Source organism: Eutrema salsugineum, unplaced genomic scaffold, assembly GCF_000478725.1.
Source record: "Eutrema salsugineum unplaced genomic scaffold, Eutsalg1_0 scaffold_10, whole genome shotgun sequence".
Classification (NCBI taxonomy): Eukaryota; Viridiplantae; Streptophyta; class Magnoliopsida; order Brassicales; family Brassicaceae; genus Eutrema; species Eutrema salsugineum.
The window spans coordinates 8760972-8775715 of NW_006256908.1; the positions used below are offsets into that span (position 1 = coordinate 8760972).

At 41.3% G+C, this 14744-nt stretch overlaps 3 protein-coding genes across 4 annotated transcripts; all 3 read right to left on the bottom strand.

The window, feature by feature from the left end:
- Window positions 1-109: 109 nt before the first annotated feature.
- On the bottom strand, window positions 110-1619 carry LOC18026437 (60S ribosomal protein L24-1). Its single transcript, XM_006410770.2, has 5 exons — window positions 1537-1619; window positions 989-1064; window positions 779-880; window positions 540-688; window positions 110-445 (listed from the first exon to the last, which is right to left on the bottom strand). Exons 1-5 carry the CDS (start codon window positions 1545-1547, stop codon window positions 289-291), a joined length of 495 nt encoding a protein of 164 aa, XP_006410833.1. The 5' UTR covers window positions 1548-1619; the 3' UTR covers window positions 110-288.
- A 988-nt stretch (window positions 1620-2607) lies between these two features.
- Window positions 2608-5409, bottom strand: LOC18026438 (sulfite exporter TauE/SafE family protein 4). Of its 2 annotated transcripts, none has more exons than XM_006410772.2 (10): window positions 5067-5409; window positions 4606-4765; window positions 4273-4535; window positions 4138-4189; window positions 3982-4037; window positions 3806-3892; window positions 3660-3710; window positions 3334-3573; window positions 3157-3250; window positions 2608-3074 (listed from the first exon to the last, which is right to left on the bottom strand). In XM_006410772.2, the coding sequence occupies exons 1-10, from the start codon at window positions 5226-5228 to the stop codon at window positions 2851-2853; spliced, it is 1389 nt and encodes a 462-aa protein (XP_006410835.1). In that variant the 5' UTR covers window positions 5229-5409; the 3' UTR covers window positions 2608-2850. The 2 variants fall into 2 exon arrangements, with proteins under 2 accessions (XP_006410835.1, XP_006410834.1); XM_006410771.2 differs by having other exon boundaries at window positions 4606-4768; window positions 5067-5201.
- Window positions 5410-12166: 6757 nt separating this feature from the next.
- LOC18026440 (late embryogenesis abundant protein ECP63) lies at window positions 12167-13999 on the bottom strand. Its single transcript, XM_006410774.2, has 3 exons — window positions 13034-13999; window positions 12768-12946; window positions 12167-12667 (listed from the first exon to the last, which is right to left on the bottom strand). Exons 1-3 carry the CDS (start codon window positions 13916-13918, stop codon window positions 12391-12393), a joined length of 1341 nt encoding a protein of 446 aa, XP_006410837.1. The 5' UTR covers window positions 13919-13999; the 3' UTR covers window positions 12167-12390.
- Between the last annotated feature and the right edge of the window lie 745 nt (window positions 14000-14744).

Here is a 14744-nt window from a genome sequence, read left to right on the forward strand (position 1 = left end):
AATAGACCAGCCATGAACTGATCATACCACCAGCAAAATTTGATTAACAATGTGATACAGGCTTCATCGAAGTTCTCAGTTTTACTCTGGCCGTTTTCAGATATCAAGATTAAAGAGAGGGCAACATAAAGGATGCCAAAAAATAATAACTCATAAGCTGAGGAAAAATCTCGAGTACAATATATTAGAGAGGTGCCAAAACTATAAAATACTGGTGACAAAACAGAAGTCAAAACAAGTAAGAATGACAAGTGAAGAGAGATGAGAGCGGCTACTCTATAACTCCATTCAACGTTTGCCACCACCACCACCCATCTTAGCAGCTCTGGGAACTGCAGCCTTGGGGATATTGCCCTTAACTTGAGACTTTTGCTGCTTCGAAGCAAACTCTGCCTTCTTTGCCTTCTTCTCGTCCTTGGTTTTCTTGATTCTCTCCTTGATATCACTGCAGAGTCATCAAGTTTTGTTCTTTGAGTCAACTACATTTTCAGGTTAAGATTATCGAGATAGTGAATGTTTGGGAACAGAAAATAACTAACCGTAGGGCAGCTTCTCTGGCAGCATCACGAACTTCGGGCTTTTCTGATCTCTTCTTCTGAATGACCTCCAAAGTAGCGCCAACGATTGACCTCGAGTAAGGCTTCTTGGTTGCACGTCTCCTCTTCTTCACAGCCTCTTGAGCAGCGTCCTGGAAGAGAAAAAATTAGGATCAGTGTCACAGACCAAAATTAGAATCCAGTAGACTCAATACTATATAAACAAGAACCAAGCAAAAGACCTTTTTGTGCTGCTTTCTGTACATGGCAGTCCATGTAAGCTTGGATGGCTTCAACTTATTGTGGAAGTACCTCTTGCATTTCGAGTTGGCGAACAAAAACACCTGATGAATCATCATCGATTAAAATGATTATAAATCAATCGAGAGAGAGAGAGAGAGAGACATAGGAACAGACTCGTAAGAAAAATTGCAGAAATTTGATTAATGTACCTGAGAGTCAGATCTGATAAATCTGATTCCTCTGCCAGGGTAAATCTTCTGGCCACTAAATCGGCAAAGCTCAGTCCTACATGTCCAAAAATGTCAAGGGCTTAGAGATATTACTCAACATGTCTCAATGTAAACCAACTCCGATCACACACACACACAAAGCAGAACACACATTGAGCTCTCTCATTTTGGAATGTTCTAAGTCAATGGCTAGTAAAATCTTCCCAAGGAGTGCAACTGGATTATGAATGCAATCGATAAATCATTCAGATTTCATATAGAGACCAACTTAGTTCGATATACAAAACAAAAAACAAACTGTAAACAGAACCAAAAACTAGTCATTATCGAACACAATTGTATCACGTACAGGAAAATCTCAAATTGCTGACCATTTTGAGTTTTTGACCGGATTTAAAGGAAAAATCAAATATTTAAGCAAAGCGGCATATTCGACAGTAGCACATTCACACGGATCATTAACAATAATGCTCGTCAATGAGCTGAGAAGCACGAAGAATGAGAGAAAGAGAGATGAGACTGATTACTTGAGAACCATGGCTCCGCCGCGCTGAAACTTATTACACTCGAAGCCCTAAAAATCGAACCTTTAGATAAACGATTTGTATTTAAGGCATATGAAATTCGCCTGAGCCCTAGCTTTCAAGAAATGTAATGGGCCTATTAGGAGCAAATTAAAGGCCCATTTTGAAAGAATTTTAGTACGGTTAAGCCCATTAAACAAGATTTGATGGCCCAAGAGGTTAACATGAAATTTCTCTGTTCTATATATAAGTTTAGCCGAAATTTCATGACATAAATTTTACATTATCCGAAATATTAGTCCCCAGTTTACCCAATTTGTCGGTCAAAATTGACACGGAACATCAATAATGTACATATATATTAACGATCAGATCTTGAAATAATTGGTTTCAACCTGATGTCTATAGGATAAATTCTTATCAAGGTTGGACCAGATGACGTCTCAACTCAATCATTTATGTTGAAGTATTTGACGTTTAACCGCAAACTAGTCTTAACGATTAAATAGTAATGTAGACAGGCCATATGGTCTATGGATCAAAAGGTATTAAATGATTGAGTCATTCTATTGCAACTCTTGTCTAATCATGTGGTTGTCAAAATTGTTGGAACCAGAATAAGTATACTATCTTTAAAATTTCGTAATCACTACAAATTCTTGTGGCTGTACTCTCGATATAAAGGATATGCCATATTCAAAGTGCAAGATCTCTTCAGCCAAAAAAATTTGGAATCACACAGTAATGATATGGTGAGATTTGGCTGAAAATGTCTTTTTCTCAGTCAACTGTCTGAAGATGATGTCTTTGCCAACAACGTTACCAATAGTCCAAAATCTATCGCTCACCAATTAGGATGTTTCCATTGAACATGTGAAAACAGTTTACTTTGGTTTTTTTGTTTGTCTCGTAAACATCCAAAGATGCAAAAATATACGCCGATTTATTTATTGGCTCGCAACCATCCAAAGATGCAATAATATAACGTTAGATACAAAAAGATTGTGCTCAACCCTGTAGACAAATCAAATTTGGTAACCTTTATTTCTAAAAATGGTCCAGAAGGCAATAACATATCACACACGACTTGGATTACAAGCAAATCCTCCCAATAAGACAATCTGATTCAATTTTATTTATTCTTAGTTTCTTACAATGATATTGTTGGACAACCGAAATTGGCCAATAAATCAAAAGAAAAACACTTTGAGAGAAAAATACTTCAAAAAGAAAAAATTTGTTTAAAGGTTCTTCAAGCAAATTGAGGATTCAATGACTGAGCAAATTGAGGATTCAATGACTGAGCAAACTGAGGATTCATTGACTGCTGCAGAAACCCAAGAATCCCATGAACTCATGGTTATGTATCATCTTTAAGCTTCTCTCTATTCCAATCACTCCCATTGTGAGAGCACTGGCACAAATGACTCCTGATAGAACAAAAACGATGATTGACGCTCTTTTCAGGATTGCCACAAGCTTTCTTATAAAGGATTGTCCCCAGAAACCAGCAAGGATCGATACCGTCATCAAGTACAATGCTGCCAATGAAACAAAGATCCATATCATCAGTTTTGCTTACTCTTTAAACGTTTCTCATGTTGTGTGTTTTCAAGATCTTACCGTATGGGATTGGGAATCTCTTGAGGAGATAAAACTCAACTACGGATAAGGACGAAGAAAACATCATCACAAAAGTAGCTGTCGCGCTAGCAACCTAACAAATGATAAAAATATTGAAGAAACAAGATGATCAGATTATGGTTTTAAATCATCTATTGATAAGGATTGTGAGTTTACCTGTGGTATGACTCCAATCTCAAGAAGCAAAGGGCCAAGAACAAATCCACCACCGGATCCAAGGAGACCACCTACGACCCCTCCAACGAGTCCACAGAGAGCACAGAAGATAAGACTCAGAGGAGTCCACTCGATCGTAGCCTCACAGATTGATTCAGTGTTTCCATCACTTTGCCTCTTTTTGTTCTCTGTGATCAATCTCACTGCTTCAAATCCAAACACCGCCAAAGCAACTGGGAACTGCAAACGGAAACAATGGTTCTTAATCATGATTTAGCGAAATGCTGAAGATATATAAAAGATTATATGAGACATAGATATGTTACCTGTAAGATGAAAAGCACCCAATATAGTGTGCTGCAGACCTTGATTTCGTTCTGTATAAACCCGAGAGTTAGATTGATAAGAACTCAACATCACAACATCATGTTTAGAACCAATAAGTTAGAAGAATAATAAAAGGACTACTTGCCTTAATAACTTGGATGAGCAAGAAAGCCAACCACACAGTCACCAGAAGCAAAAGCCGTTTCCATTTGAGGTTGGACCTAATTATTTCCTGTAAGTAAACAACCAAACCCGGTTCTTGAATCTTTATGCAAAGCTTGAGGAGCCAATAAGTTAAAAAAAAACAATCTGCATACTTACCAGTTCTGATTTCTCTTCTCTAGGATAAAGCGGCTCATACTCTGTGTCGATTAAAACTAATAAACAAGAAAGCAGAGAGAATGTGGTAAGATTAGAATCGAAACATAATTCAACATAAACAAAAAACGGATTCACAAGTGTGAAGCTTTTACTAACGTTCTCCTCGGGAATTAACAGTGGAACCTTGTTGCTGCTTCGCTATTTCGTTCTGTTAAAAAAAGAATCACATAAAACATTCAGTATATCCTCACATAAACCACAACAATATTGCTTGATGAAAAACTAAATAACCTTCAATAAAGTCTCTTCCTTCCACATCTCAATGCCTTTAAAAAAAGATCTTGCAGAAGTACCGACGAAAAGAATGATGATGAGGACAGTGATGAGCCAGTAAGGGAACACAACACTGAGGGAAACACCAACAGTGATACCAAGGAGAAGCATTGGTTGAAAGAGAAGAGCAAGATCATAGTCTAAGATTGGTACTTCTTTTGTCGGATGACGAACTCTTACATTGTACCAAACTGATGATGCAGATGCTCCCATTATCATACCTAACACAACATAATCAATATTAAGACACATTCACAACTTCACATCATCAAACAAAGTTATCTCTCTTACATTTTGAGATTGCAGCTGCAGATTTTGTGTCAAATCCAAGAATGAGAGTGAGCATAGGAACGAATATTCCACCGCCTCCAACGCCACCAACAGTCCCACACGCAGATCCTAGAAACGCTATTAAAGTAGCCGCCACAAGTTTCCAGCTAAACTTCAAATCCTACTTTTTCACAATTTTGTGACAACATCAAAAAAGAAACAAAAAAGTCAAAAGTCAACTTATTTTAGATTCTTCCAAGCTTTTGGGTGTAACGTAAAGAAAGTTGAACATGTCCAATCATTTCTATTTAACACGCATCTGTTTATTCAAACGGATTAGCTATTTTTCTATTCAAATGGATTATTTTATAACGACTTAAATCAAATTAAACAATCAATGACTATTGAAAACGACTTAAGTTAATTATGACGAGGGAATACTCGGATTACGTTAAGAAGAAAAAGGAAGAGTCTTTAATTACCGGCCAGATTTTCTCGGTTACAGAGAGCGTAGACGAGGAGGTGAGATTATGAGGATTAGGGTTTGTCTCTCCGACGTAAGAAACGGAGAAGACGGCGACGGAGAAGCCCACGAGAAGATAGAGGAGAAATCCTCCGGTGCCTTTTCCAATCCATAATCCCATTTTCTTGAAGATTAAAACCCTAAATAATCGTCTCAACTGAGGAAGCTTATTGTCTTAAAACGCCAATAGAAATGAAATTTTCGAAAAAAATGAAGGAAAAAAAAATCTGAGTTTTGGTTTTGTTTTTTCTCTGGTCGTGAAGCAGAGAGAACCGTCTTATAAAAGCAGAGTCAGAGAGGTGAAGACGGGAGAGATAGAGCGAGTTTATCAACTATACTCTTGCGTATATTATCACAATACTACCTTTTTTATTAGTCTTACACGTGGCAGGATCTTGTTTTTTTTTGGGTTTGCAAATTTGTTTTTGATTCTCTCAATTTATATATTTGGGAGGCTGTAATCTTTCCTTGTTCTAATCCATAAATAATTGCAAACAATAAAAATATAAGGAAATGAGAAGGAAAAGATTTTGTTTACTCAAAATACTTTTTTGTTCTTTCTTTAACGTAAGATTTCTTTCCAAAAACCATTCTTTATATAGAACAAAGTCAAACCCCGTAAATAGCTGCAACTAATGAACAAAAGAAACAAAATGATATTAATCTTAACTACTGAATTATTTAGTCTCCTTATTCGTGTCTTATTTTGTGATCTTCTTACGGTTTTATGTCAAATGTGTATTAAATTTAAAATTTTATGGATATTCCAACCAAGAATTAATTAGCAACTGGTAGTGAATAAGGAGGATCCACAAGAAAATGCAACTCATAGGATGTGGTGGGCAACTTGTAAAATTGAAAGTTGCAAAATCAGACAAATCCGATGTCAGTGATTGGGCGAAAAATGATCCACAAGAACATGAAAGAAGTGGGCTAATCTGAACCCATGTGGTGGTGCCTACCTTGAGGAACAAGACAAACCTTAATAATTGTTTCCTTTATTTCTTTTTTGAGAAAGGGTTCTGAATATTTGTTTCCCATGTTTTCAATATGTCTTGTTATGTAACACACCGATTAGTGATATTCGTCGGATCCAAAACCATATCTCACGACGACGATATCGAATCACACGTAACAGTAGTTTTTTTTGGGGCTTTTCCATAGATACAATGCAACGGCTAGTTTTGGTGAAATGATTCCTAACCACCAGTGACGACATAATTTACAAGCCTATAAAAATATTGGCTATATAGTAAACAAATACAATACACAATAATAGTCTTGTAACGGCCTGTTGTGAACTTATAATAATCAGTCACGATAAAATAAAATAATTTTTTTTTTAAACTTTTTTTTTTTTTTGGTAAAAGGTTAAAATTTCATACCAAATTTTCAAGATTACATAATAAACGAAACATAATTACAAATATATAAAAGCAGAGAAGCGAGACGCCAAAAAGGTTACAAACTATTAGCTGATGGAGCCGAGATTTTGGAAGTAGAGCTCAAGCAAGGAAGGAGCGATCGCCGAGGAAGCTGGGAACGACAAAAGCCTGTCGCAAATCAACCTATCGATAGCCCTTTTAGTGGTAGCTGCACTGGAGGAGGACCCTCTGAAGATTCTAGCATTACGTTCTTTCCAAACAAGGTAACAGATAACCTGGCAGAGAAGCTTGAAGATGGGCGCTGACGAGGAAGAACGAGCGGTGTGATTGTTACAGAACCATAACGCCGAAGCATGGAAGGATGAAGGCAGATTTGGCCAAAGAGTTCCCCGAAAGAAAGACCATAGTTCCGCAGAAAAAGGGCAATCAAAGAAAAGGTGCTCATGGGATTCCATACCTGCGGAGCACAGAACACAAACACCAGACACATTCAAACCCCATCTTATTAACCTGTCTTTTGTGGGTAGCCGTTTTAACATGATCAGCCAGGCGATAAAAGAGCATCGGGGGACTGCTTCTTTAAACCAAACAAGCTTATGCCAATAAACAATGGTTGACCGCTCCCGAAGTTGCTCCCAGGTTGCTTTGGAAGAGAATGTTGGGAGGTGATTCCCTGCCGCATTACGCCATAGAAAAGAGTCATGACCCCGTGTATCCTGCGGAGCAGAAAGCGTAGAAAGAATTATCTGCAGATTCTGAGATTGATCCGAACGAGCTGGTGGGAAACACCATTCACCAGAGGAGGAAGCTTCAATGACTTTTGCATCTCTGCGGATACGCAGTTGACGAGGTCCAGTGTTACCAAAATAAGTTATTAACGGCCCGAGCTCCGTCCAACAATCAAACCAGAAAGAAGCCTCTTTTCCGTCGCCTAATTCACATTTGAGGAAGTTCGCAAGATGGTGCTTAAGCTGCAGCATACTCCGGATCGTTCGAGAGAACCGGTTAGCATCATCTGTAAGCCAAAAACTCTTCCTCCCAAATATGTGAGACTTGAGCCAGGCAACCCATAACGATCCCGCATTGGAGAACAGATTCCAGACTTGCTTCAATCTGAAAACCATTTGGAAATCCTCTAGAAGCCAAATTCCCAATCCACCTTCAGGTTTAGGTTTACAAATGTCACTCCAAGCAACTCGAGCACCAGAGGCGGAGGTTGTTTTGTTCTTCCATAGAAATGCGGAGCAAAGAGAGTCGATTCGAGCATAGAAACTTTTGGGAAGATTGAACACCGAGCTCCAAAAATTAACCATCCCGTATACAACCGAAGCGATGAGTCTGATTTTTCCTGCGAAGGACAACAGACGAACAGTCCAGTTATGCAGCTTACTAGTTATTCGCTCAATAAAAGGCTGGAGAGTGGCTAGGGAGATTCTTCTGGGATTAAGAGGTAAGCCGAGATATCTTGTTGGGAAAACTCCCATCTTGAATCCAGAAAAACTACTCAGGGCATCCGTCTCAACATCTGAATATCCCCCAAAGAAGATCTCGGTCTTAGTAACATTCATATCCAATCCAGATAGCTTCTTGAATTCAGACATCACATCCTTTATTCCAGTAAGAGAGTGACGAGATCCATCTGAAAAGATGAGCAGGTCATCGGCGAAGAGGAGGTGGGTGATCCTCGGGCTGTCACAAAGAGGGTGAAGCTTTATTTGGTTGTTATCCACTGCGTTCTCCAGCAATTTCGACAAGGCTTCCATAACCATAATGAAAAGATATGGAGAGATACAATCCCCTTGTCTGAGCCCTTTTTCCCAGAGAAGAAGCCCGCTAGCTCACCATTAACAGCAACCGAAAACCGAGGGGAGGTGATGCATTCCTTAAGCCACGATCTGAACATAGGAGGGAAGTTCTGAGCTTCTAGGATTTTCAACACAAAGTCCCAACAAACTGTATCGAACGCTTTGCGGATGTCGACTTTCAGCATGCAACTTTTCTGACATGAGCTCTTCTCATAGTTCCTGATTAACTCCGATGCCAGAAGAACATTTTCTCCTAAATTCCGACCCTTAAGGAACGCCGCCTGATTAGGACTAATGCACTCTTGCAGGACAGGCTTCAATCTGTTAGCTATAATCTTGGCTATGACCTTGTAGATTGTATTGCAGCAACTGATTGGTCTATAATCTCCGAGACTACATGCTTCCGATTTTTTTTGGAATGAGGGCAATTATGGTGTTGTTGAAATCCTTCAACAGCCTCCCATTCCTGAAGAATTCTTTAATAGCGGCCACAACATCGGCTCCAACGGTTACCCACGCAGCTCTAAAGAATTAAACGGAATACCCATCCGGACCTGGACTCTTATTGTTTGGCATTGAGGCAATAGTCAGCCTGATCTCTTCCTCTGTGACCTCTTTCTGTAGATCTGATCTGTGGCTTTCAGAGCATCTGAAAGACAGTAATGCTTGAAGTTGATTGACTGTGACCGAAGACAACGACATTTCTGTATTGCCCAGAATCCCCTGAAAATAACGAGCAGAATGACCCTTAATATCCTCGGAGGAATTCAACCTAAGACCATTATCATCGGTGAGATAGTGTATGTGATTTCTTGTAAGCCGCTGAGCCACAGTCCTGTGAAAAAACAGCGTGTTGCGATCTCCCAGATCAAGCCATTTAACACGCGATCGCTGGTGATAAAATTTCTCCTCTGCAGTGATTAATGTTTTCCACTTAGCCCTAACCAGATGTTCCTCTCTTGCAGTTGCTGGGTCAGGGTTAGTGAGAAGAGCTTGCTGCAACGTCTTTAGCTTAAGAGCTTGCTCCTTAATTCGTTCTGTGATACCGCTGAAGTGGCTCTTGTTCAATTCCCGGATTACCGGTTTCAAGCATTGCAGCTTTCTAGAGAGAATAAATTGATCCGACCCAATAATTTTGTCATTCCCCCATGCTTCCGCCACTGCATCCGAGAAAGAGGGATGATCAATGACATGAGTGAAAAACTTGAAAGGCTTACGAACCTTCCTCTGCGCAGACGGAATGCGGAACAGACAAGCGGCATGATCAGATTGCTGAGGTTCCTGAAAATCAGCATAAGAATCAGGAAAGGAGTCTGCCCAAGCCTGATTTATAAGGGCGTGGTCAATCTTCTTAGCAACAGGGCGAACGTCTTGACTGTTCCACCATGAGAAAGGGAGACCTTTAGATTGAGCTTCAAATAAATCAGCCTCTTGCAGGGCGAGATTGAAATCCTCCACACCAGATAAATCCACATCGTCGGAGAGGAAACTAGAGTGCTGAGAGGCCCGAAGGATCTGATTAAAATCCCCGACTACAGACCACGGGTATCTCGAGACAGGAGAGGAAGCATTAATGTCTTGTAGCTCCGCCCACAGAGATGCCCTATCCTCCACCTGGTTAAAGCCGTAAACAAAGGTTACTGTTAGACTCAGCCCCTCTGCTGGAACATAAATCCCACAAGTTACAGCTTGCGCAGAAGCCTTGTAGATAAGAACAGAAATCGACGGATCCCACACAACCACAAGCCTTGCCGTATGATGATACTCAAAGTTCCCAAAATACTTCCACCCAGCTGGAATAGCCCTAATTATTCTTCCAATATTTGATTGATGAATATGCGTCTCGCTAAACGCTCCAAAAAGCGGACGATGGATATTAATCCAGTCCTTTACCATAGTGTGGCGTCTATCACAATTCAGTCCACGTACATTCCACGCAAAAAAACTCATAATGATGAGGGATTAGTTTTTCGCAGCCTTGCGACTGCTCTTCTTGGATTGAACCAAAAAGAAGGGAGCTTCGTCGGAGTCATTCTGGACCTCCTGACGCAGCGGTGGATCATGAACTTCGGCTGACAAAATCGATGACTTAGTCAGGCTTGCAGATGGAGCAACACCTGAATCGGTCGGTGACTGAATCGGATGGTGATTTCTGGGATCTACCGGTGCCACCAACACGACTGCTGCAGGACATGTCCCCAATGTTGATGATAGCGCTAGATTAGCTCCTTGAGACTGGGATTCCAATTTCATAACTTTGGGAACGTAAATCATAGCTGAAGCATGACGCCGCCGCAATCCTCCTACTGAAGCAGAAGTTTCTGAATTCTCCATGTTACTAACTCGATGAGAGGAAGAAGAACCCTTTATTCGCACTTGGATAGGGTGTTCATGGCTTTGATCAATTTCCCCTTCTTCTAATGGAGAATAGATCCCACTTAAGCGATTTGATTTTGCTCTACGAGCCCGCGATTGACCAGGTCTAGATCTCTTTTTGCGCTTTGGTTCTAGACTAGGCGACCTGGTACACTTCCTCCTTCCTGAGGGGTGATGCTGAAGCTGCGAAGTACATTTCATGCTCTCATGCCCAAACAACCCACAACTCTGGCATTTAACCGGCAACCACGGGTAAGAGACAGTAATCAACACTTCACGACCACTTGAGAAACCTGAAACCACCCTCGTAGGCAGTTCCTTCAAAAGATTTACTCGGACGTACACTTTAGCCACCTCAAAGGTTTGCTTTCTTTCTGTTTCTGGGGCTAGCGCGACAGGAGTTCCAATTGCTGTAGCGATTCGACCGAGGCTTTCCTTATTGAAAAGCAGATATGGAACATCGCGAAATTCCACTGGAACCACAGCAGATGAGAGAGGTGGCTCTTCTGGGTTGAAATCGGGAGACCACGGCGCAACAAACATGGGGAACCCTGCAATGGTCCACAAATTCCTGCTCAAGATTAGCTCCCTGGTTCGCAGTACTGTAACTCGGAGGAGAAAGGTCTCAGCACCGATATTATGAACGATGATTCTAGGCCCATTTCTCGCCCAGATAGCGTTGACAACTCCGATGATTCTACCCATGCTGGGGGTGTCACCGTGAAACCGGGCAAATAGGAAGTCTTTGAACTCCTCCTTTGCAGCTTGAATGTTTTCATCCGGAATAAACACAAACGGAACTCCTGAGTCATGCTGCGATGGAGTACCGATTTCTTCAAGCTGGAGGGGATCTTTCAGCAGGCTCGCCCAAGGGCGCTGAGGTGGAGAGTTAGCTCCCTGAGGAGCGGAGGCCTTAACAGCATCAGTAGGGGGCTCGGCGCTGGAGGATGGACCTTCAACAGCTAAGGGAGTAATCGCTACTGGAGCAATCGGCGCAACAAGCTTGTCCGAGTCTGAAACAGCAAACTGCTCAGTTCCCGAGACAGGATTAATTTTCAGATCTAGATCCACTTTCTGCGGAGAAAGGGATTGTTGAATCTGAGATGAGGAAATGACGTCTGACTCAACATCAACGGGGCCAGGGATATCAGATCTGACATCAGAGGCAATAGTGGAGTCACGGGAGCTCTGCTTCATCTGGACGAACGCAGCAATGGAGGCGATGGAAGCGACACGCGCGAACTTGGAGGTATTGACAATCTTCGGCCTGACTTTCTTCTTAAGAGGGGGCATTGCGCCCGGCGAGAGGCCGGCCTTCGGAGAGACGAATAGGGAAGGAGAGTATCGCTTTTTCCAATTCGTTAGCGCACCATAAGTGAAACTTTCTTACTTTAAGTCCCTTTTTTAAAACTTAAAAGTAAAATATTGATTAACCCATGATTTTGCTCACACTTAAGGGAAACCATTCCATTAGAGCAGCTAAAAACAGAATTTCGAGTCCGTTGTAAATCTTTGCTCTAAAAGTCACAAGATTAACCCATTACCAAGTGAGAAAAATTAAAAACCAAATCTTTAAAAAAGTCGAGTAAGAATACAAGACAGGGAAATTATCAGAAAACGTTATTTGCTACAACAGGTTCCATGCCAAACGGAAGGCCGAGAAAACACATATTCTTGTTTTTAAAGGCCTGCCTCAGGCCCAATACGCGCCGATCTCTCAAAGCTTTCCCTTGTCTTTCCGAGCCTCATCATCCATCCGTCCAACGTCGTTGAATGTTTGACCGGACATCTGATCCGACGCTTTCAAGGACGTAGCCACTTTACCAGGCTTTGTATCTTCTACTTTGACTTCAACCACAGTCCTCCCCGTGCTTCCATGCTCACGCGCCGCGCGTGTCTCCTCCACAATGTCCGATGGCATTGTGAGTTTGCTCTTTATGGCCTCCGTTACATTCCCTAATGCACCAAATATTGTCCCCTTCGCTTCATTTCCCCTAAGTTTATTATTGTTTATATAATACGAAAAACAAAGATTAAAGACTAAAAACATAACAAGATTAAACAAAACGTCATTTCTTCATTAAGTTTATTTACCTAACAGCAGCAGAATCTTTTGTTTCTTGGGCTTTTTCAGCTGCTGAATCAGTACTCTCCTTAGTCTTTTGAGATGCCTCGCGTGCTTTTTCTCCAGCTTCGTCTTTGAGTTCTTTACCCTCTAATCTCATCTCCTCCATCTTTCTCCTCGTCTCTTCTCCAGCTTCCTCCATTTTTTCCTATTTGATCAAAAACAACCATATTATATTCAACCATTTGACTCGTACTCCACATTTACATAACCACACAAAGTTAAAAGAAATTACCTTGGCTGAGTCTTTGGTCTCCACAGCTTTTTGTTTGGTTTCATCTGCCTTCCCTGACAAGAAACCCATAGCTCTCTTGGCCGTATCAAGAGCACTATCCTTCAACTCTCCAAGCTTACTCACCCCAACGTCTTTCCCTTCAGTCGCCTTCTCCACCGTATAGTCCTTATACTCTCCGGTCTTCTCCACCGTCTTATCCTTTGCTTCAGCCGCCTTCTCCGCCGTGTAATCCTTAGCTTCCACTGCCTTATTCGCCGTGTAATCTTTAGCTTCCACGGCCTTATTCGCCGTGTAATCCTTGTACTCACCCATCTTCTCAGCCGTCTTATCCTTAGCCTCTTTAGCCTTATCCGCCGTGTAATTCGCCGTCTCTTTCGCCTTCTCCGCCGTCTTATCCTTTGCTTCCACCGTTTTATCCACCGCGTAGTCTTTGTATTCGCCCATCTTCTCTGCCGTCTTATCCTTCGCTTCTACCGCCTTCTCCGCAGTCTTGTCTTTAGCCTCTTTAGCTTTATCAATCGTGTAATCTTCATACTCGCCGATCTTCTCCGCCGTGTAATCTGCCGTTTCCTTTGCCTTCTCGACGGTTGCGTCTTTTGCTCCAGCCGCTTTCTCTGATGCTACCTGAGCTCCTTCTCTCGTCGACTCAGCCGCGTCTTGGCTTTTTCCGACGACGGCGTCTCTTGCGTGTTCGTATGTTCCTTGCACAGCTCTGAACATGGATCCTATCACACCTGGCCTCTCTTGCTCCGGTGGATGTTCAATTGTTCTCTCCGTTACTTTATACACACCACCACCGTCTTTGTTAATGTCATGCAAGTCTTCAGCTGCTAGCCTTGCCGCAGCTTCGGCTCTCTCCGCCTTTTGCTGTCTCTCCGACGCCATTGCTCTTCTTGATTGCTTAAGCACTGAGTTATGGATCTGTGAAATTTGTAAGTACTTCGAGATTTTTGAAATCTTTTTTTTACTTGTGTTACTAGACGAGGTGCTTTTGGATGCTTCTTATAGTAATTTCTCTGTTTCTGTGGAGGCTCCACGTGGTGGAAATGCAGATGCAGCAGCTGCCACGTAATTAGCTTCTTTTCCTTTTTTCTGCTTCTTCTTGTCTTCCAAATAGCCATTTATGCGACACGTATCTTAGATATAGATCGTTTTATCCTCTTGGGATGTACCTTGACACGTGGACCTTCTCATGCATGGATCTTGAGTAGTGTTCATGGCCTGACTTAATACATAAGCAAGCATTGACGGTCGTTTCAATATCTTTGAGATCATGATTCTGCGCTGCTTGAGGAATTTATATATAACTGAGTTAATGTGCTATATAGCCTATTGGTGAAATTGGGAACGTGTTCTCTTACTTCTTTTTATCACAATTTGATCACATAGTCTCTAGTCGAACATATGTTTCGTAATTGGTTAATACTCAATTCCTTTATTTATTTTGGGCACGAAACTCAAATCCTTTATTTTGGTAAAGAAAACTTAAATCCTTCATTTTTACGTACATATAAACAATGAGATATATATTTACTTGTTTGAGAATTGAGATGATTCATATCGTGTTTTCTAATTTAATTCTTTAATCCATATAGATTGTTTTGACTTTTGATAGAGACCTACTATTAAGCATCTAAATTAATTACGTTTAACTTTTTTTTTCTCAGCAAATGAATCACGTTATCTCAGATTCTCACACAGAGACTAGTGT

Excerpts from the sequence above, each read along its gene's own strand:
- LOC18026437 (XM_006410770.2), bottom strand. Across the intron at positions 689-778 it reads ACAGAAAGCAGCACAAAAAG|GACGCTGCTCAAGAGGCTGT; the intron begins GTCTTTTGCTTG and ends TTTCTCTTCCAG. Across the intron at positions 446-539 it reads GCCAGAGAAGCTGCCCTACG|TGATATCAAGGAGAGAATCA; the intron begins GTTAGTTATTTT and ends ATGACTCTGCAG.
- LOC18026440 (XM_006410774.2), bottom strand. The coding sequence starts at position 13,918 with ATGGCGTCGGAGAGACAGCAAAAGGCGGAGAGAGCCGAAGCTGCGGCA. Across the intron at positions 12,947-13,033 it reads AGACCAAAGACTCAGCCAAG|GAAAAAATGGAGGAAGCTGG; the intron begins GTAATTTCTTTT and ends TTGATCAAATAG. Across the intron at positions 12,668-12,767 it reads AAAGATTCTGCTGCTGTTAG|GGGAAATGAAGCGAAGGGGA; the intron begins GTAAATAAACTT and ends TAATAAACTTAG.
- LOC18026438 (XM_006410772.2), bottom strand. The coding sequence starts at position 5,228 with ATGGGATTATGGATTGGAAAAGGCACCGGAGGATTTCTCCTCTATCTT. Across the intron at positions 3,893-3,981 it reads GAGAAGAGAAATCAGAACTG|GAAATAATTAGGTCCAACCT; the intron begins GTAAGTATGCAG and ends GTTTACTTACAG. Across the intron at positions 3,711-3,805 it reads TGCTCATCCAAGTTATTAAG|AACGAAATCAAGGTCTGCAG; the intron begins GCAAGTAGTCCT and ends GGGTTTATACAG.